Genomic DNA, 21,968 nt, shown 5'->3' on the forward strand with positions numbered 1-21,968 from the left:
CCGTGTCCGTTCGTGTCCCCTGTCCGTTCGTGTCCCCTGTCCTTCGTGTCCCGTGTCCGTTCCTGTCTCCCTGTCCGTTCGTGTCCCCTGTCTGTTCCTGTCCCGTGTCCCGTGTCCGTTCCTGTCCCGTGTCCGTTCCTGTCCCCCTGTCCGATCCTGTCTCCCTGTCCGTTCGTGTCCCCTGTCCGTTCCTGTCCCGTGTCCCGTGTCCGTTCCTGTCCCGTGTCCGTTCCTGTCCCGTGTCCGTTCCTGTCCCCTGTCGTTTCTGTCTCCCTGTCCGTTCTTGTCCCCGTGTCCGTTCGTGTCCCTCTGTCCATTCGTGTCCCCATGTTCGTTCCTGTCCCCGTGTCCGTTCCTGTCCCTCTGTCCGTTCCTGTCCCCGTGTCCGTTCGTGTCCTCTGTCCGTTCGTGTCCCGTGTCCTTCGTGTCCCGTGTCCGTTCGGGTGCCGCCGCTGCAGTACCGTGTCCCGCCTGCCGGGGGCGCTGGCGGGGGCTCCGCGCTGCGGCGCGGGGCGTGGCCGTGTCTGGGCGTGGCGGGGGCGTGGCCGTGACGCAGCCCCGGGCCCCGCCCCGGTCAGCTGAGCCCGCGCCGCCCCCCGCGCCCCCCGCGCCCCCCCGTCCTGCCCGCTCTTCCTCCGCCCTCCGCATCCCTGCGCCGCCACCCGCAGCCTCGCCCGGCCCTTGCGCGCCTCTGGGTGCCCCCGAGCCCCCCCAGCCGCTGCGCCCCCCCCGGCACCGAGACATGGCCCCCATCGGACTCAAGGCTGTGGTGGGAGAGAGTAAGACCCGCGCCCCCCCGCGGGGTTTGGGGGTGGGGGGCGACGCGGGGAAGCCGCGGGGGCGGAGGGGTCGGAGCGGCCGCGCTGCCCCGGCCGGGGTGGGGGGGATGCTGCGGATGCGCAATACGGACCCTCGGGGGGCTGGGGGGCACACGGCGACACGGGACACCCCCGTGGGGACACGCTGGCGGCGCGGGCTGGGGGGGTCGGGGGTGCTGTCACCTTCCGGGGTGTGTTTGTTGAATTTTTGCGGTGTCGGGGGTTTTTCTGCAGTGCTGGGGGAGGGGGGGATTGCTGACGGGGCGACGGTGGAAAGGCGGGGGGGGGGGGACAAGGAAGCCGGAGACTCTCGAGGCCCCCTCGGTTTGATCCCCCCTCGACCCCCGTGGCCCCCAACCTCCCCAGGGGCCTCCCCCCCACGGGGGGCTGAGCCCCGAGGGCGGGCACAGAGGGGCGCGGACCCCCCCAAACCCTCCCCCAGCGCAGTGCCAGGCCAGGCCCTCCCGCTTTGTCTGCAGCAAATCCCGCTCAAACGCTGGGCTTCGTTTCATTATTATTATTACCTCTCCTATTATTATTATTGTTATTTTCCCGGATGTGCCTCCCCTCCCCCGCTCCGGGGGTGCCCCTGTGTGTGTCCCCCCTCCCCGGGCATCCCCTGCCCGCGGGGGTCGCGCTATTCCCGGCCGGGAACGTTCCCGGGAGCCGCGGGCGGGGGCACGGCCCCATCGTCCCCGGCCCCGCTTCCTCCTTCCCGGCTGTTGCAAGGCGATATTTTCCCGGGGGAGAACCGCGAGGGAGGGGGGGCTGTTCTCCAAAAACACCCGAGGCTGGACGAGGAAGGAGGGGCGCTCCTTTCCCCGGGGCGAAATTAAGGCGAAAAAACTCCGCATTAAGGAAAAAAAAAACCAAGAAAATGAAAGGGCAGGAACCGGTGGGAACTTCCCCCCGCAGCCATCAGCCTTCCTCCTCCTCCTCCTCCCCGCCTCTCGCAGGGTTTATTTCCGTGGCACCGTGGCCGGCCGCGGCCGGATCTGGGTTTTTTTTTGGGTTTTTCGCTGGTTTTGGGGGTGTTTTCGCCGTGCCAGCCGTGCCCGCGGCCGTCCCCCGCCCTCCCGCGCCGCTGCAGATGGCGCGGCCGGGGCTGGTGGTGTGATGGGTGGGTGGCGATGGGCAGGGGGGGATCGGGGGGATCCCCGCGCACCCACGGCCCCGCCGCGCTCCCGCCGCCTCCATCCGCGGGTGGGGGCTGCGCCATCCCCGCCGGCGGCTGCGGCGGGGACAGAGCCCGGAATGGCCGGGGAGAGGCAGGGACGTGGCCCGGCGCTGCTGTGCTGCAGGATCCGCGCTGGGGACGGGGGGGCGGCCCTGGGGCTCTGCTGGGGTTTATTGGGGGGTCGGTCCCGGAGTGGGGACAGGGCTGTCCCCAGCCCGGTGGGGTGCGGGAAGGGGGGGTTGGACCCGCAGCCCCCCTGGCAGGGCCGCACGCGGTGCCCTCGCCCGAGAGGGGACAGAGACCAGCGCCACTGCGTGTCCCTTATCTTCATTCATTGTCTCTGCTCCGGAGCAGGCTGGCACAGAGCACAGACACACACACAGACACGCACAGAGAGGTTCGAGGCAGCATCAGGGAGATCTGACTTAATCCTCCCCTTCAGCGTTTGGTGACAAACCGCCCGTTCTTTCCCTGAAAAACATCGTTCAGACTGAAAATGATAATGTGGAGCCGGGCAGCGGCGCCGGAGCCGGGCTGGCGGGGAAGCGTGGGTGGCTGCAGGGGGAGCGGGGTTTGTGCAGGCAGAATGCTGCAGAGGAGCGGGGCTGGCACCCGGGGGAGCACCCTGGGGTCCAGCGCTGCCTCCGCAGGGACCGGGGTGCTCCTCACGCTGCCCCGGGGAGCTCCTGGGCTTGGTGCAGCAGTGCCTGTGGCAGGTGGAGCTGCTGCCCCAGCGTTGGGAGCAGCCTGCAGGGGCTCCAGACCCCTGTCCCTGGGCACTGGTGCGGCTGGCACGGGATCCCCCGGGCTGCGCCAGCCTGGCGCTCCCGGGAGCTTTTCCTGCAGGGGATGTTTGCTCCTGAGCAGCAAGAGGGCCAAGCCTGGGGCTGAGCCCAGGGCAGGGCATCTCCTGTGGGCTCCTTCCCCAGGATGGATGGCGAGGATGAGGATGCTGCCGCGTTGCCATGGCTGGCTCCGCCAGCCCCCCCTCCCGAGCTGCATTCTGCCCTGGCTCCCCTCCAGACCCGGATTATTCCTCTGACCAGCTGGTGCCATAACAAGACGGGGGTTGGAGGCCTCTGAAGAGGTGGGAGGCGGTGGGCAGGGGGAGAGGTGGGCCAGGGCTGCCGGAGGAGGAGGACAGGAGCAGATTGTCACCCCCCAGAGCTGTGGGGTGTGTGCTGGGGGGTGTCCCTGTGCCTTCCTGAGGTGTCCAGTGACGGTGACTGCATCCTCCTGCACTTGCTGTTGTCTGGACAGGGTTGGAGCTGAGTGTGCTTGTCCCCAGGGTGATGTCTGGGGACCAGGTCCTACTGCTGTGTCTCTGTGTCCCCTCCCAGGGAGAACTGGCCCCTCTGCCCTGGTGCTGGTTGGGAAAATGTCACCTGAGAGTGGCTGCTCTGAGGACACCCATCCCCAAACCTTCACCTGACCCCTCCTGCGTGGACATCCCTCCCATCCTCTCGTGCCCCTTGGATCTTCTCAGGGCCACCTTCCCTGAGCTTCCCCTGCCCAGCCCAGCTCTCCTGCAGCAGCCTGCAGTGAGGAGGAGGAGGCTGGTTTTATTTCACTGAGCTGTCAGCAGCGAGGAGAGACGGGCCCTGCTGCAGGGGTGACACCTGTGCAGCACCTGCCACGATGGAGCTGGAGCATACAGATGTGATCCCGAGCTGGATCCAAAAACCCTGCAGCCCTTCAGCCTCCCCAAGGGCTCCTCTTGCTCCCGGGGCTGCCACGGGCAGGTGGCAGAAGCGGAGGAGCCCTGGGATAAGGAAGCGCTTTGCAAAGACAGCAAGAAAACACCTTTCCCCCAGGCCACCAGGTGATCCTCCCACGGAGCAGCCTCACCTGCACAGCCTCCCCCAGAGCTGACCTGTGCCTGGTGCCTCCTGCCAGGGCCGTGCCCAGGAGCCCCATGGCCAAATCCTGCCTGGACTGGGCCTGGCACTGCCCAGTGTCACTCCGTGTCCCCAGCTGGGCCTCTCCAGGGTCCAGCCCTACCTGGGGATGACTCAGGGACTCAGGCTGGGGTTGTGCTGCACCTGCAGAGACAGGGAGGAGGCAGGGGCAGGGCTGGGGCTGCTGCCAGCCTGGGCACAGCCGGGCACCTGCTGGTACCTGGCTCAGCCTGGCTGTTTGGGCACCCTGCAGCTGCCACCAGCCCCTGCTGGGGCACAGGGAGCCTTGGAGGGTCACATGCTGCTCGAGGAGGATGTTCTGAGCCTGTCTCAGTGCCCAGGGGACACGGCTGGTGTGCTGCCCATGCAAGGGCTGTGCCAGGCAGAGAGGAAGAGGAGGCAGCGGAGGGCACAGGGACCATTGGAGGGGTGCCCATGGCATCCTGTGGCCTGCACAGGGCACAGCTGTGACCTCAGCCTGCTGCAGAGGTGGATGGGTGAGGAGCAGGAGGTCTCTGCAGCCTGACCCCACCCATGGGTGGGAGCAGACCCTGCATGCAGTGGCTCCCTGGGCAGCCCATCCTGCCAGTTCCCGCTTTGCAGGAGTCCCCGTGGTGCCACCAGCCTGCAGTGGGTACAGGAATGGACAGAGCCTCTGCCGGGGCTGTGGCTCTGGCACCAGGCTGTGTCTCACCTCCGGTGTTGGCTCAAAGTTGGAAAAGCTTGAAAAAACAGTTGTAAAATTCAGCGTTCACCATCTCAGGTGTTGCAGAACAATTTCAATCTCCAGACCACAGTCTGCACCAGGGGCTGAGAAACTCCTGCCCATATGTGACCATGGAAGGTTACCAAGAGTGACAAAGCTCAATTTGGCAGGACTGCATCCACTCACCAGTGTCTGCACATGCAAGGTTAAAAAAGCCACTAATGGGGAAGATTTAGACTCTTTCCTTCTTAAAAATAAAAGAAAAAGTAAGGTCTGAGTGCTGATTCCTCTGCCCCTCTTGGAAAAGGTGTCCCAGGAGAGATTCCTTCCCTCTTCCCACAGAATCAACACCTCTCAAAGGAGAATCATCCCCGTCACAAGGCTGTGGTCGCACGCTGAGGAGCAGATGCTGCTCCCTCCCGCTCGTGGTGCGGGGAAGGAGCTTGGCTCTGGAGAGTGCAAAAATAGAGCAGGGCTGAAGGTGCTTTAATCTGCGGGCTCCCCCGGGATGTGGGAGAAGCTGGGAGTGTGCACACACCTGTGGGCACCTGTGCTAGAGGCTCTTGTGTGGAGCCCGTCAGATGGTTTGGCCTTGGGTCAGGGAGCAGCGAGGACCCCTCTGCCAGCTGCCAGCTGCCCTCCAGCCTGTCCTGGTGTCCCCGAGGGCACAGGAGACCAGCCCAGCATCATTCCCACCAAAGAACCACAATTTGATGGTGTTTTCCTCTGTTTTGTGCCAAGACAGAGAAGAACCAGCTCAGAAAGTCATGGCCACATGTAGGGATGTGAGGGTCACCTCCCCTTGGGGACACTGTGACACCGTGTGAGTGCTGTCCTGCTGCAGGACAGCTCTGGGCTCCTCGTGGCACCAGCACTGGCCACACCACCAGCACAGCCAGGGACAGCATCTGGGGACAGAAACATCAGCAGCAAGAGGACAAGTGTTGGAGAAGGGTGGTGCCTTCAGCAGGGACCTGAAGGGCTCTGGGTTGTTGGTTGTTCCCAAACAGGGAAACTCTGCTCAACTCCCAGATCCTTGTGCAGACCCCAGGAAACCGTCTGGAGTTACCACAGAGTATCCTGAGCTGGAAGGACCCACGAGGATCATCAGAGTTCAGCTTCTGTCCCTGCACAGGACTCCCCAACAATCACCCTGTGCCTGATCCTGCAGTGGAAACCTCGTGAATTTTCCTCTGTTCCTCCAGGGCACTCAGAGGGTTCATGGATGTGATCATGCATTTAATTTCCCTTTTTCACTTCTGGCTGTGTTACTCAACTTCTACAGAGTTCCAGAGCTCCAGGTCTCCATCCTCCTTCTCCCTAGGCTGTTTTCCCAAAGCTTTGCCCAGCAGGGTTAAATGTGGACATCCTTCACGAGAGCAGTGCAAACAGGAAAAGGAGGAATTAAACACAGGTTACCACCATGAGTGGGACTAATCCCTGGGGAATGTGTCCTCCAGGAAGGCTTCCAGATGGGCATAATCCAGTGGGAAAAGTGGATGTTCAGGATTTGGGCTGCTGAAGGGGAGGTGGTTTGGGTTATGGGCACAGCAGTGTCCAGGCTCAGGTCACCCCTGGATGGTTCTTGGCCGTGCTGAGGGACATCAGCTGGGCTCTGTCTCCTCTTGGTGATTTCCCTGTGCTGGGTGGTGCTGGTGGCCGTGCAGGGCCCTTGCTGCCACCCTCTGCTCTGTGCTGCCAGTTTTATTTGGGGGTGGCACCTGCAGAGCCCGGCTGGGGCTGTTGGAGGTGGGCGCGTGCTCTGCTCCGTCCAGCCGTGCTGGGAGCAGGGCACCGTTCACACTGGCGTGAGCAATTAGTTAATGAACCAGCACAAAAGCAGTTGCCAGGCCAACCCAAAGCCAAACGTGTCAGTCTGGGAGATGCAGCCTGACAGCTTTTTAGGAGAGTGGCACTCCAGCAAACCTCGCCGTGGGTTTCTGTGATTTGGGGATTTGGGATCCTGAGACACAGGGTGTGTGAGGAGAGGGAGGAGCTCATGGCTGGGATCAGCTCCTGCCCATCCACAGAGCAGCTCCGTCCTCCTGTGCCACGTCAGGGCAGGTGAGGTCCCGGGGTGTGGCAGTGGAGGAGCATTTCCAAGCAGCAGGAATCCCCAGGAGGGGATGGCCATCGCTGCTGGCACTGGGGCGTCCCTGCCTGCAGCACCCCCACCCTGGGGTGGTGGCCAGGACAAGGGGACCACTCCCCCCAGGGAGGTCAGGGCTGCTCTTCAGCTTCCAGGCCTGTTCTGAAGCAGGACAATGGCCTTGGGGGACCCCAAAAAGGGTCCATCTCCTGGGAAACCCCAAGAAGGGGTTCTCTTGGAGCGTCATTAAAAGGGTCCATCTCTTCCAACGGGCTTCCAGGCCTGTTCTGAAGCAGGACAATGGCCTTGGGGAACTCCAGAAAGGGTCCATCTCTTGGGAAACCCCAAAAAGGGTCCATCTCTTGGGAAACCCCAAAAAGGGGTTCATTAAAAGGGTCCATCTCTTCCAACAGGCTTCAAGGCCTGTTCTGAAGCAGGACAATGATCTTGGGGAATTCTGGAAAGGGTCCTTCTCTTGGGGAACTCCAAAAAGGGTCCATATCTTGGGGACACAGCTTTGTTGGTGTGGCAGGGAACCCTCCTTCCCCAGCTCCAGTGGGGCTGGCTCAGTTTCCACGCCCAAGGCAGGGCTGGGGGAAGGCCAGGGTATAAATACCATGGGATAAGCCTCTTGGAGGGATGGATGGGCTCAAGTCCTACTAGGCCAGCGTGTCACCTGCGTGGAAATGATGCAGGGGGTCACGTCCATGCCACGTGTCACCCCGAGAAGGAGCCTGGCTGCAGGTGCTGGGCTGGGTCTCCAACGTGACACCTGCCTGGTGGCACTTTTGGGGCCATGCTGCTCCAGGGGTTCTCCATTCACAGCAGGGATGTGCTGCCCTGCCCAGGGGCTCTGAGGCTGGAGGAGGATCCAGAGCTGTCTCTATTCCCTGTTCTTGGGGGAAGCTGTCATTAAAATTCTTTCAGCCTGAAGGAAGCAGATGTGACGTGGTAGGTCCACACAAGCCAAGTGTTGGAGGCACTGGATGAGATGCTCGTGTGGATTTCTTTTTCCCCCTTGAAACCTGGTTCTATCTCCAGGATGAAAAACTTGCCTGTGAGCATCACCAGCTGATGTTAAATCATAAAAACTGTCTGACCAGATGTTTGAGGCCATGGACAGCAACATCTGGCCTGCTGGTGTGGATTGGGAGAGCACCACTTCTGGGAGGGGACTGGGCATGACTTGAGGGCTTTGGGACCTCAGGACCTCCTGTTTCCCCTGGGAGCCCAGAGCACTCTTCCCTAAGCTGGGGTTGGATGGCTGCTCCAGGGACAGCCCAGAGGGGAAGTTCATGGCCACATCTCCCAAAAAGTGACACCACTCTCCAGCTTTTGCTCGAGTTTGTGCCCTTTGGCAGGACCCTGGGGCTCTCTGGAGGATGCTCTGTGGATCTGCCTCTTTCCTGACCCTGCCTGGGCTCTGAGCTGGCTCTGGCAGCCTGTGGAAGAGACAAAATTTGGAGTCAAATCTGACCCGTGGTCAGGGCAGGAGAGGACATCAACGTAGAGAATGACTGTGCCTGGGGATCAGGGATTTAGAGATTGGCACCCTAAGCCTACAAAGCTCAGAGAAATTACCCTTTGAAGTGCCCAGTTCCTGCTCTGAGAGGCCCAGCTTGGTTCCAGGGTCGGGCTGAGGATGTGACAGCACTGTTTGCAGCCAGGCAGATGCTCCCACCTCAAGCATCCTCCATCCAGCCCAACATCCCTGTGCAGGAGGGACACGGCGTTCCCACAAAGCCACAGTGTCCCCTGCAGCTGCTCGGGGTGGGACTGAGGCAGCATTGGGAGCCTTTTTTGGGATCTCGTGCCCTTGGGCCCACTTTCCTCATGGGAACACCATCCCCTGGGCCACAGGATGCTCTTCCCAGCCTCCTTCCTTCTGTCCTTCCTCCCCTCCTTCCTTCCCCAGCTGGATTTTTGTTGCAGGGGCAGGAATTCTTCCTGGCTGCTGCTTTTTGCTGACGCCTTTCATTGTGTACCACCATGGCCCCTGTGCTTTACTAGGATGGAGCCTGTGGGATGGTGATGGAGCCTGTGGGATTGGGATGATGGACCCTGTGGGATTGGGATGATGGAGCCTGTGGGATCAGGATGGAGCCTGTGGTATGGGATGGAGCCTGTGGGGTGATGATGGTGATGATGGAGCCTGTGGGATGGTGATGGAGCCTGTGGGATGGTGATGCAGCCTCGGTGCTGCCCTGCAGCAGTGCTGTTGTTGCTGGCTCCCAGCCCCGGGGCAGGAGGCAGATGTGGGTGATGCCAGGAGCAGCAGGGACGTGCTGGCATCGCTCCCTCCAGGCCGTGCCCCACTGCCAGGGCACGAGCAGGGGCAGCACCGGGGTGCAGGGACAGCACCGGGGAGCAGGGACAGCACCAGGGAGCAGGGACAGCACCGGGGAGCAGGGACAGCACTGGGGTGCAGGGGCAGCACCGGGGAGCAGGGGCAGCACCGGGGAGCAGGGACAGCACCGGGGTGCAGGGACAGCACCGGGGAGCAGGGACAGCACCAGGGAGCAGGGGCAGCACCGGGGAGCAGGGACAGCACCAGGGAGCAGGGGCAGCACCGGGGAGCAGGGACAGCACTGGGGTGCAGGGGCAGAACTGGGGTGCAGGGGCAGCACTGGGGTGCAGGGGCAGCACCGGGGTGCAGGGGCAGCACCGGGGTGCAGGGACAGCCCTCACTGCCAGCTGCTGCCCCAGAGCAGCTCCTGGTGCATTTGGTGGGTGCAGCTGGGCAGCACATGTGGGCACAGCAGCTTTGCCTGCCCAGTGTAGGTACCAGGTACCTCCATCCCTCTGCCCCAGCCCTGAGCTCCCTGCGCCCCCTCCCCATGGAGAGACCAGAGGATGTGACCAAGGGCAGGCAGGACACCGAGGACAAGGCCAGTGCCCTTCTGGGGCTCCCTGCAGGCAGGATTAGCTGGGAGAGGTGGTGGATGTGCAGGGGCATTGAGGAGTGGCTGTTTTCTGCAGGTTTTGCAGCAGGACAGACAGCATCACTCAGAGGCTCCTGTTTCATCCCTGCTGGCACCAGTGCCAGCTCTGGACCCTGCTGGGCTTAACCCAGGGAATCAGCACCCGTGGGGTGACCCACAGGGAAGGCTCCCAAGGCTGAGCCTGGCAGGGTGACATCCTCACACCTCTGTTTTCTAACTTAGAAACATTCCTTAACTGTCTTGTTATTGGGTATTTCCATCCCTTCCCTGGGACCAGGAGCTCAGAGCAAAACCCTGCAGGGATGAAATGCAGGGAAAATGCTGTGTGAGGACATGGACAGACTCCTTTCCTCAGGCTCAGCTCTGTGAGGGACACACACGTGGGTGAAAGGGGCACCTGCAGGGTTTGGGGGGCACCTTGTTCCCCCAAAACAGATCTTTGGGCAGCACTGGCAGGAGGGCAAGGCTTGAACCCCCCTTCCTGCAGCCCAGCCCCAAAGGCTGTCCCTCTGCCACCTCCTCATGGCCCTGAACTGCGTCTCCCAGGGAGCTGGCCCGGGGCAGGGGTGGGGGGCTCTGGGCTGGGGTGGTCCCGGGGGTGCTGCTGTCCTGCCTGGTTGCATAAGCCTGGCAGCCACGGGAGGTGAAATGGGATTGTGAGGGATTACAAGGAGCAGGCTCAGGCTGCTTGATTCTTGTTTCTAAAAGGAGCTCTTAAGCTGCTGTTGTTTTCCCAGCACTTTGGATTAGGGCTGAACCTCATGGGGTGGCCCTCAGGCTCCCCCAGGGACCCCCCAACCAGCACACGCTCCCCACCAGCCTGGGGTCTGTCTGTGAGTGCCAAGCACGAGAGAAAAACAGGCCTGGGGGGTGACCACCCCTCCCTGGGTACCCCCAAACCTCCCCCATCCCCTCCTTACCCCACAGGGTGGGCAGGGCTCAGTGTGACCCTGCACATGGGTGGGGTGTGGTGCCCCCAGTGCAGCCCCTGCTGCTGCCAGCAGGCCCTGGGGTGCTGGAGGAGGGAACCTGGGCTCTCACATTGCCCATCCCCTTTCTTGCAGAGATTATGCACGATGTGATCCGGAAGGTGAAGAAGAAGGGGGAATGGAAGGTGAGCACCAAACCTGGGGAGGAGCCAGGAGGGGAGGGGCCAGGGTGAGGAAGGTCCTGGCAGGGTGGGGGAGGTCCTGCCGTGCCCCCAGCTCAGGGGGTGCTCACAGGGTGCTCAGGGGGTGCTCACAGGGTGCTCAGGGGGTGCTCACAGGGTGCTCACAGGGTGCTCACCTGTCCCCAGGTGCTGGTGGTGGACCAGCTGAGCATGCGCATGCTCTCTTCCTGCTGCAAGATGACCGACATCATGACAGAGGGCATAACCAGTGAGTTCCCCTCCCTGCCTCCCATGTTCCCTGTGGGAAGGGCAGGATCTCCCTCTGCACCAGGACACCCACAGAGGCATCTCCAGGCTGGCACAGGGCGGTTGGCAGAGGCCCCAGCCAGCCCTGTCCCACTTAGGATGGAGCCACTCCGCCTCCCATTGCCCGTGGACGGCTCCTGGTGCCAGGCTGGAGTTCCACAGCCCCTCCTTGCCTGCTGGGGCTGGAGCAGCCAGAACACCCAGAACACCTCGTGTCCTGGCAGTCCTTCAGTTCCAGGAGGGGACCAGGTGTTGGTTTCTATCAGCCTGATAACCTAATAGCTCCCTGCAACACTGGGAAAGGAGGAGGAAATCCCAGGCTGGGTCCTGGGAGGTGCTGGGGGCAGGGGGGTTTATCTGGTACAGCCAGAGCTTCATCCTCGGGTGGGTGAAGGGGATGTGAGGGGAAATCAAGGGAACAGCAGCACAGGAGCACTGACAGATCCACGGCCCCTGGGACCTGGCCAGGTGCCCACAGCTCCAGCGGGGACCACGGGGCTGGGATGGGGTGGGCAGGGGTGCCCCAGCTCCTGGGGGGCAGGGAGGAGTGGCTGGGGGTGTTTTGGATATGTAGGGGGGGCCATGGAGCCTCCAGTGGCCATGGGATGTCCAGCCAGGGGGTGTCCAACAACCCTGCCTGGCTGAGTGCCCTGCCCACCATCCCTGTTTTCCCCCCAAGTTGTGGAAGATATCAACAAGCGGCGGGAGCCCCTGCCCAGCCTGGAGGCCGTGTACCTCATCACCCCCTCCGAGAAGGTGAGTGGGGGACACAGGGACACCCGGGGACGTACTGGGATGGGCAGCTGTGCCCGTGGGAGGCATCCAGGCCCCAGTGGTGCCACAGGGTGATGGGGTGAGGTGAAGAGCGTGCCCTGAGGCAGCAGGGGGGCCCACAGTGCCATCCTGCCCAGCCCAGCTGCTGCCTCTCTCTTGCAGTCCATCCACTCCCTCATCAACGACTTCAAGGATCCCCCCACCTCCAAGTACAGAGCTGCCCACGTCTTCTTCACTGACTGTGAGTACCCAGAGGGGAGGGACAGCCACCGAAACGGTGCCAGCAGGTGGGGAGGGATGAGGGATGAGGGATGGAGGGATGCTAAGCGCCACCCTGCTGCTCCTCCCCCTGCAGCCTGTCCTGACGCCCTCTTCAATGAGCTGGTGAAGTCCCGCGCCGCCAAGGTCATCAAAACCCTGACAGAGATCAACATTGCCTTCCTCCCTTCTGAGTCCCAGGTGAGCCTGGGCGGGCTGGGACAGTCAGGGGTGCTCCAGGCCCCTCTGCAGCCGTCAGGGTTTGTGTAACAGCCCCGCAGCCCCAGCTGCCTCCTTGCTCTGCCCCCCTGTCTCCTGAGATGCCTTCCCAGGCTGATGCCGCCGGGGATTTAGCAGGTGCTGTGCCTTGGCCCCGTGCCCACAGCTGTGCTGGCCAGCTCTGCCATCAGCCAAGGGCACCAAGAAGCTGGCCCTGGGCCATCTGCCCCTGCTGGGGACAAAGGGAGCAGGGGACAGACGGTGCCAGACCTGCTTGGTGCCATTAACCCTTCAATCCTCAGCATTCCTAGGGAGTGACCTCTTGGCATCTTCACATGGTTTTTACTGGGGGCACAGCTGGGGACCTGTGTGTTTCTGCTTGTCCCCAGGTCTCTGTTTCCCTGCCTGGGAGCAGGTGACTGCTGAGGGCAGGGGTCTTCTGCCCCCTCTGCCCAGCTGGGAGGGACCCATGGGTAGGGATCCTGCCATGGAGCTGGAGCTGGGCTCCTGGGAGCTGGAAATTCTGAGGGCTCCTGGGAGCTGGAAATTCTGAGGGGTGCCCTGCGCATCGCTGAGCTGCAGCTGCTGGGTCCATGTGGGGATGAATCTGGTTTGCAAACCCAGCTGGGGCATGGCTGCTCTGCTGCAGACATCCCCCCTGACCTCCCTCCCTCTGCTCCCCCAGGTTTATTCTCTGGATTCGGCCGACTCCTTCCAAAGCTTTTACAGCCCACACAAGGCCCAGATGAAGAACCCGATCCTGGAGCGCCTGGCAGAGCAGATTGCCACGCTGTGTGCCACCCTGAAGGAGTACCCAGCCGTGCGGTACCGCGGGTGAGGCCAGCCTGGCACCACGGGGCATGGCTGGGGCTGCTGCAGCAGTGCTGCTCAGGGCGTGGGGATGGACAGGCTGGGGGATGGACAGACACCCGTGCTCAGTGTAAACAGGCTCACACTTGATGGTCTGGGGAGCTGAGGGGGTTGGGATCCTGAAATCTAAACAGCACCAAGGTGAAGGGGAGCTCGTTGAGGAGAGATGGGAATGGGCAACAAAACCTGCTCAGGTCCCTGCTCTTCCACGAGCCAAGGGTGTTGCACAGGGAAGCAAACATCTCCTCCCCGTGCCGTGCCCTGTGGGGCTGAGCTGTCCCCCTGCCTCCCCCAGGGATTACAAGGACAATGCCATGCTGGCACAGCTCATCCAGGACAAGCTGGACGCCTACAAGGCTGACGACCCCACCATGGGCGAGGTGAGCGCCGCTGGCGGCCCTGGGAGGGTGCTGGGGGTGATGCTTCACTCCTGAAGTGGGGAGTGGGGACCCCAGAAGAGCCCCCTGAGCTGCTGCGGGGCTGGGCAGCCCCAGGCTGGTGCTGATGGCTCTGCTGTGTCCGCAGGGGCCGGACAAGGCTCGCTCCCAGCTCCTCATCCTGGACCGTGGCTTCGACCCCGCGTCCCCGGTGCTGCACGAGCTGACCTTCCAGGCCATGAGCTACGACCTGCTGCCCATCGAGAACGATGTCTACAAGTGAGTGCAGTGCTGCCATCCCATCCCCACCCCTGTGACACCCCTGAGGCCAGTCCTAGAGCAGGAGCTGGGAGCTCAGCGTCCCTCCATCCATCACAAGTGTTCCCTTGGAGGAGGAGGGGGGAGTCCTCCCCAGTGCTGCACTCTGGTGAGCCTGGTGGGCAGGACTGGGACAAGAAGGGCTTTTCCAGCCTTCAGCCCTCGGCCCATTCCCAACATTTAGGAGCTGAAGGGGTACAAGAAGGGAAGAGGTCAATCTCAGCTGAAATCACTTTGCTACTGGCACAGCCAAGAGGAGCCCTTGTGTCTCCCCAGCTCCCTAAACCCAGCAGTGAGGGGACTGTGTGACCCCAGCCCCTTCCCCCCTGTGACATCCCTGCCCTCATCCCAGGTACGAGACGAGTGGCATCGGTGAGGCCCGGATCAAGGAGGTTCTCCTGGACGAGGATGACGACCTGTGGGTCACCCTGCGCCACAAGCACATCGCCGAGGTGTCCCAGTGAGTGGCCCTGGGGCTGCTGTGCTGCCTGGGTGGGACACTGGCTTGGCATTGCCACCCACCCCGCTGTGAGGGTCCCCTCCCCGCTCACGACTCTGCCCTCCTCTCTGCAGGGAGGTGACCCGGTCCCTGAAGGAGTTTTCTTCCAGCAAGAGGATGAACACGGGTGACAAGGTGACCTGATGCATCCAGGGAGCTGGGGACAGGCCCAGCCATGAGCTGGCACATGGTGGGGGACACTTTGCCTAGGAGGAAGAGTGGTCAGGTTCCTGGCAGGGGGAGATGGCTGTGGGGGACCAGCCCTACCCCTGGGGCTGGAAAACGGGGTGCTCTGGGAGAGCTCTGCCCCCAGGGGTCAGTCTGCCCCCAGTACAGGATCCGTGCACCTCCCACAGCAGCTACTCTGTCCCCATCCCTCAGCTGGTGGCAGTGAGGGGACCCTGGTGGCAGTAGGATGTAGAAGTGGCCAGGAGCTGAAAGTACCATCTGAGCCCCAGGCAGGCTCCAAGGGAGATCTTCAGCTGCTTTCTCCCCAGTGCACCCCAGTTTGCAGAGCTGCAGACCCCTCCTGCCTCTTAGCTTCAGGCAGTGACACATCAGGGGTCACCAAACCCCCACAGGGGGCTCACGTGGGGACAGAAGTCCTTGGCAGGGTCATCCCCTCTCTGCTCTCAGTCACCCCCAGGTCCCTGAGGGTGAGTGACCGTGTCCCCTTCCCTCACAGACCACCATGAGGGACCTGTCCCAGATGCTGAAGAAGATGCCACAGTACCAGAAGGAGCTCAGCAAGGTATGGGGAGGGGACATTGTGTGTCCAGGGACTGAGGCCACCTGGGCAGCAGGAGCTGGCAGCTCTCCCCTGGCCACGGGTGGTGGCACAGGGACCCTCAGCTGCTGCCAGCGCTGCAGAGGTGACCACTCTCGTGTCCCCAGTACTCGACCCACCTGCACCTGGCCGAGGACTGCATGAAGCACTACCAGGGCACTGTGGACAAGCTCTGCCGAGTTGAGCAGGTACCAAAGAGCTCCCCCAGCCCCACGTCCCCACAGGAGCATCAGGAGCTGCAGCTCCACCCTCCCAGCACAGAGTGGTGATGAGCATGTGCTCCCTGCAGGACCTGGCCATGGGCACCGATGCTGAAGGTGAGAAGATCAAGGACCCCATGAGGGCCATTGTCCCCATCCTGCTGGATGGCAACGTCAGCACCTATGACAAGATCCGCATCATCCTGCTCTACATCTTCCTGAAGAACGGTGAGGATGGGCAGGGCTGTGGGCAGGCAGATCCAGCTTTGGCCAGGGCTGTCCAGCTGGGAAAACCCAGCCCTGCCTCCCTGAGCAGGCTGGGTGTCCTGAGCTGGCAGCAGAGGGGCTGTGTCCCCTTGGGGAGCCATTCCTGAGGAGAACACCCCCTGTGCCGTCCCAGGAATCACCGAGGAGAACCTGAACAAGCTGATCCAGCACGCCCAGATCCCGGCCGAGGACAGCGAGATCATCACCAACATGGCCCACCTCGGGGTGCCCATCATCACAGACGTGAGTGCCCTCCTCCCTCCGTCCCTGCCGCCCTGCCCTGGCAGCGCTGAGCCCCCGGGGTGCCCTGGGGTGTCCCTGGGGGTGTCCCTGGGGGTGTCCCTGGGGCCGCAGTGTCTCAGGCTGTCCCTGTGCTCTGTGCCCAGTCCACGCTGCGCCGCCGGAGCAAGCCCGAGCGCAAGGAGCGCATCAGCGAGCAGACGTACCAGCTGTCCCGGTGGACCCCGGTGATCAAGGACATCATGGAGGTGAGACAGCAGCCAGCACAGGGCTGGGGCCACGGCAGGGGACACCGGAGCTGCTCAGGAAGGGACCTGCAGAGAGCTGGGGGCTCTCAGCCCAAACCTGACACCTCTGTGGTTGCGTGTCCTGCAGGCTGCTCCCTGCCGGGGGCTGCAGCACAGTTGGGATATTTTGGGAGGCTTTCCTGGCCTCCACAAGCTGGCCCCAGGTAGGGTGCACAGAATCACAGGATGTGCTGAGTTGGAAGGGATATCAAGGATCATCAAATCCAGCCCCTATCCCTGCACAGCCCCCACCAACCCCACCCTGGGCATCCCTGGCAGCGCTGTCCAAAGGCTCCTGGAGCTGTGGCAGCCTCGGGGCCGTGCCCATTCCCTGGGGAGCCTGGGCAGTGCCAGCACCTCGGGGGGAAGAACCTTTCCCTGCTCTGCAGCCTGAGCCTGCCCTGGCCCAGCTCCAGCCATGCCCTGGGTGCTGTCCCTGTCCCAGAGCAGAGCTGGGAGCTGCCCTTTCTCTTTCCCTCACGAGGAAGTTTCAGACTGCAGTGAGGTCTCCCCCGAGACTTCACAGCCCAAACCAGGCTTGCCCAGCATCCCTGGAATATGAGTGCGGTAACAGCTTGGCTGGTTGTGTCTGTGCCACCGTGGCCACCAAGACTGGCTGGCCTTGTCACAGCCTTGCCCATGTCCCAGCAGAGCCAGGGGACAGGCATGGCTCTGTACAGCTCTGTGTCCTCAGGAACTGTCCCAGGAGCTCTGCACTGGGACAGCTTGAGCAGTTCAGGGCTGCCTCTGCCCTCAGAGCAGCAGAGCTGCAGCTCCCTGAGGTCCCAAAAGCAGAGAGCTCCTGTTTTCCACTGTCACAACCCCCCCGGGGTGGCTTCACGCCCAGGACACCCCTCAGCCTCACCCCCAGGACAGAGGGGCCTGCCCAGGGCAGCAGCACCTCAGCAGGGTCTCCCAGGTGTCACTGTCCCTCTGCCACTGTGAAGCAGCAGCGGGTCCCTCATGCTGGAGGGGATCCCAGGGCTGAAACCTCCAGCTCAGCGCCTGCTCCTGAGCTCAGGAGGGGAATCCTGGGCACAGCCGTGCAGAGGGGCTGTGCCTGGCTCCCCGCTGAGCCGTGCCTCTGTGTCCTCAGGATGCCATCGATGACAAGCTGGACACCAAGCACTACCCGTACATCTCCACCCGCTCCTCCGCCTCCTTCAGCACCACTGCCGTCAGGTGGGTGCCCCTCCTGCTGCCCACCCCCCTGCGTCACTGTCAGCATCATCCCACACCCACCCCCGGGCTGGAGCCAGCAGCACCTCTGGGAGCTGCTCAGAGGCCGTTCAGACATCCCGTGCCTCAGTTTCCCCTCAGGCACTTGGTGTCTCTATTTCCTTGAGGTACTCTGGATCTCAGCTTCCCTCCAGACAGCCTGTGCCTGTTTCCCTTCAGGAATCAATCCCTTGTCTCAGTTTCTGTCAGGCTTCCCGTGCCTCAATTTCCCCTCAGGCACTTCGTGTCTCTGTTCCCTTGAGGCACCCTGCGTCTCAGTTTCTGTCAGGCATTCTGTGCCTCAGTTTCCCTTCAGGCACCCTGTGTCTCTGTTTTTCTTTAGGCATCCTGTGCTCCAGTTTCCCTACAGATACCCTTGTGTCTCCATTTCCCTTTAGGAATCCCGTGCCTTCACTTCTCTTCAGGCATCCCACTCTTCAGTTTCCCTTTGGGAATCCCATGCCTCAGTTTCCCTTTAGGAATCCCATGCCTCAGTTTCCCTTCGGACACGTGGTGCCTCAGTTTCCCTCCCTGTACCAGCGAGCAGCACTCGTGGCTGGAGCCCTGCACTTGACCTGCCGTAGCAGCAATGTCTGTGTGATGTAACTGAGCTGCGGTGCCTCGTGCCCGTCCTTCACCCTCCTCTTCCTCTCCTCAGTGCCCGCTACGGCCACTGGCACAAGAACAAGGCCCCCGGCGAGTACCGGAGCGGCCCCCGCCTCATCATCTTCATCCTGGGCGGGGTGAGCATGAACGAGATGCGCTGCGCCTACGAGGTGACACAAGCCAGCGGCAAGTGGGAGGTGCTAATAGGTGAGTGCGGCCCCGGGCCGGCCCGTCCCGCCCGCTGCTCATCCCACGCTCCATCCCGCCAATTCCCGGCTCGGGAGCGCCGCGGGAGCTGGAACTCTGCGGAAGGGTTTTCTCCGGACATCTGTTGTCACCCCCGGGTGCCTCCTCCCTGCCCCGTCTGGGTTACATCACCCCAAACATCCTCATTTCTGCTTCCATTTTTTCTTCCATTTTTCACGTCTCCTGGCTGGGCTGGCTGAGAAGGGAGGAGGTTTGGCAGCTCGGGTTGCTCCTCGGTTTTGGGGTCATTACAGGAGGAAAAGTGCACAATAAAGAGGGAAGCAGCTTTTTCAGTTGCACAGGACATGGTCAGGGGCAGCTCCCATCTCGCAGGGGAGCCGTGGTCAGGCACAGAGGACACAGTGGGAGCTCTGCCAGGTGTTAGTGGGAGCTGTTAGGTCCCTGACATTCTCCTGGGAAGCACAGCTTGGATACTCACCTTGCAGGGCACAGGCAGGTGTCCTTCACCATCTCATCGGTTGCTGTGGATGCCTGGTGGAGCCTGTCCCCAGCATCCCTTCAGCTCCTTGGGAGCAGCATCCCGCTCTCCACCACCTCCTGCTGCCCCAGCTGTGTCCCTGTCACCGGACACCCATCCCAGCTCCATCCTGCCTGTCACCCATCTCACCCCGCCTCTCTCCAGGCTCCATCCCCTGCATGCGGCTCAGAAGCTCCAGGCTCCACCCGCCCCCTTCCTCTTCCTCTTCCTCCCCCCAGGCGCAGCTGGTGGTGCCGGTGGCGTGGGGCAGCCTCGGCGCCGCCGTCAGCCCCGCTCTGTTCTCCCACAGGTTCTACTCACATTCTCACTCCCACCAAATTTCTCATGGACCTGAGGCACCCCGACTTCAGGGACTCCACTAGGGTATCATTTGAGGATCAGGCTCCAGCAATGGAGTGAGCCAAAGAAACCAAGTAAAGGCAGCTTACTAATGAAAAAGAAACTCTTCCTCCCCGAAGGGTTTTCTTTGATTCTTCCGTTCCTCCTTTTTTGAATTGTTCTTTTGGGGTCTGTCGGGTTCTCCGATCAGAAAATGCTTGCGGTTCCTCCGCCCAGGTGGAAAAGCACCCGGCATTGCTCCATCATCCCTCAGCCACGTCCCCTGGCCGGCTCCCTCCTGCCATGAGCTCCCCCTTGCCAGGGTCCTGCCTGCCCCACAGAGGGGTCCCGGGGCCGGGCAGGGGCACAGAGCTCCTTAGTACTGCCCTGGGAGTGGGGCTGGGGCAGAGGGGCAGCGGTGCAGACCCCAGCACTCGTCCTGCTCCATCCCCACGGGCTGGGCACTGCTGGCACCCCCGGGTGCCCTGGGGCTGGGATCCCACTCAGCCCAGGTTTGCTCTTGGATAGGCAGGAGAGTCCCGACGTTGCAGACCCCAAACCCTGCTCTGGGGTTCAGCCCCCCTGGCATCCCCCGTGTGCTGGTCCCTGCAGTGTCTGTGGGGCTGTGCCAGTGTGGGCAGCATGGTGGGAGCCCCGTTGCCCCCCAGCGAGGGGCAGCAGAAGGCCAGAGCCATTTGTTTTCCTTGTCCCCTGCCACCCCTTCCAGCCCCTCTGTGTCCCCAGGATGCTCCGTGCAGTTTGGGGGACCTGGGGAAGGTCCCTCCATGCCAGCTGGTCCCTGCATCTCCCACCCTGCACCCCAGCAGTGCCTCCTGCATCCCCCGTGAGTCCTGCAGTGCCACAGCCCCCCTGCAGCGGCACCCCCCGGCCCCGCCTCATCCCTCCCGCTCCATCCCTCGCCTCCATTCTCCTGCTCCGTCCTTTTCCCGTTCCCCTGCCCCACCCCGGCCCCACAGGCTGCATTTCCTCGCAAGCATTTCCAGCGGCGCGGGGCCGCCAGGTAAGGGGGACCCGGGACAGCGGGGACATGGCGGGGCCATCCCAAACCAGCACTGATCCCCCTGCACCCCTTCTCCTCTGCTCCCACAGGGTCCACGCACATCCTCACCCCACAGAAGCTGCTGGACACGCTGAAGAAACTCAATAAAACAGAGGAAGAGAGCAGCAGTTAAAAGGAAACGCTGTCACCACTCGATGCCGACCCACGTCCCCACCGGGCGCCCGGCCCCGGGTGCCACCCTGCACCCAGTGGGCCCAGCTTCTCTCTTGTTCTTGTGTTGACCCCCCCTCTCCCCTCCCAGTGCCTCCCCCATCTCATTTTATCCACAGGGAGGGGATAACAGCCAAAAAAATTAATAATATATATATATAAATATTAAGAAAATGGATGCATTGTGTTTAAGAGAAAAAGAAAAAAAAAATCTATATATTTGTAGCTGCAGCTGTGGGAAGCGCCCAGGAGCTCATTGCTGAGTAACCATCTGCTCATTGCTAGTGAATATGGTGGGGAAAATGACAGAAAAACGCTTTTTTTTGGGGAATGCTCCTCACTGGGGTCTTGTGTGGACGGGAGGACAGATGGATGGACACCCCACACCGCTCCAGCCGCTGCTCAGGCTGGCACCAGGCTGGCACCACCGTCTGTCCCATGGCTTGTGGGGCGGTGGCTGCTCCTGCCAGATGTGCACGCCAACATCTGGATGGGAATCTGGCATGGGGGTGGTGTGGGAGTGCAGCCAGGACGCTTCACACCGTGGTAATTCCCATGTGAAAAGGGACCAAACCGGTCAAACTGGGAGCTGGGGCCTGTCTGCTTGCACGGCCTTGCTGCAGCCCTGCTCCCTCTCTGGGAATTCCTTCCAAAAAAAAAATATATATATAAAATAAAAAGCTATTTTATATATATATCTCTGTGTTATCTCTCCATGGATACCTCTCTCCATCCATCCCCACAGGAGCTCGGTGCCTGTGCCCAGCTCCACTCATGTCGTCCCGTGGTGAAGCGTTTCTGAGCGTGCCGTCACCCTGAGGCGCCCCAAAAACCCTCTGGGCCCTCCCCAAAAACCCTCTGGGCCCTCCCCAAAAATCCTCTGGGCCCTCCCCAAAAACCCTCTGGGCCCTCCCCAAAACCCTCTGGGCCCTCCCAAAAAACCCTCTGGGCCCTCCCCAAAACCCTCTGGGGCCCCCCAAACCCTCCAGGCCCCCCAAACCCCCTGGACTCTGTGTATATTAATGACTGTGTCTTGTGACGTTCTTACGAGCTTGGTGTATAGTGATTTCCCCAGACCTCTGATTTTAGTTGGGTTTTTATTTGACGCCCCTGGATTGCCCCCTCTCCCTTGCCATTAGATGCACTGCAATATTTTGGGGTCTATGGTTTTGTTCTCTTCCCCCTGAAGGCTGTGAGCCCCCTTTTCCTTCCCTAAAATTGCTCTTTCTTGCCTCGTTGGTGGTTAGCCCCTTCCCTTCCCATCTGCTCCTTGCCCATAAAGTTAAATATATATTTTTAGGGCAAAGGCTGTATCATTGCACTGATATTTGTTGGTTCCCCCTTGGTCTCCCAGCCCGTTTCTGTTCCTCCTTGGTTTAGCAATGCAAATGCTTCAGGATCTTGTATGTTGGACATTATTATTATTATTTTTTCTGTTACAGTTATTTATATAAAAAATAATTTATCAAAAAGGAAAACTTTAAAAAAAATAATCTAGTCTGTCTTGGAACTTGTTTACCTTGAAATTACTGGAATCTAAATGTTTGAAAGTGTTGAAGCACAAACATGTATCATCTCTGTATATCTGTTCTTCTGTACTAAAGCACTTGAGTGACTAAATAAAAGCGATCTCCATCCCTAGTGCAACTGGGGCCGTGCTGTGCTGCTCCCTCAGGGCCAGGGAAACAGGGAAAAGCATGGGAAAAT

At 61.5% G+C, this 21,968-nt stretch overlaps 1 protein-coding gene across 2 annotated transcripts; it reads left to right on the top strand.

Annotated features, from left to right (window-relative positions):
- The first annotated feature begins 672 nt into the window (after positions 1 to 672).
- STXBP1 (syntaxin binding protein 1) lies at positions 673 to 21,908 on the top strand. Of its 2 annotated transcripts, none has more exons than XM_063410128.1 (19): positions 673 to 779; positions 10,695 to 10,744; positions 10,928 to 11,009; positions 11,727 to 11,803; positions 11,984 to 12,062; positions 12,177 to 12,280; positions 12,984 to 13,132; positions 13,464 to 13,548; positions 13,694 to 13,824; positions 14,216 to 14,323; positions 14,437 to 14,497; positions 15,048 to 15,113; positions 15,257 to 15,337; positions 15,439 to 15,577; positions 15,750 to 15,859; positions 16,003 to 16,104; positions 17,240 to 17,325; positions 18,020 to 18,174; positions 20,141 to 21,908. In XM_063410128.1, the coding sequence occupies exons 1-19, from the start codon at positions 743 to 745 to the stop codon at positions 20,221 to 20,223; spliced, it is 1,785 nt and encodes a 594-aa protein (XP_063266198.1). In that variant the 5' UTR covers positions 673 to 742; the 3' UTR covers positions 20,224 to 21,908. The 2 variants fall into 2 exon arrangements, with proteins under 2 accessions (XP_063266198.1, XP_063266197.1); XM_063410127.1 differs by lacking the exon at positions 20,141 to 21,908 and adding an exon at positions 19,002 to 20,121.
- Positions 21,909 to 21,968: the final 60 nt, after the last annotated feature.

The sequence above is a fragment of the Prinia subflava genome, chromosome 12, assembly GCF_021018805.1.
Source record: "Prinia subflava isolate CZ2003 ecotype Zambia chromosome 12, Cam_Psub_1.2, whole genome shotgun sequence".
Lineage (NCBI taxonomy): Eukaryota > Metazoa > Chordata > Aves > Passeriformes > Cisticolidae > Prinia > Prinia subflava.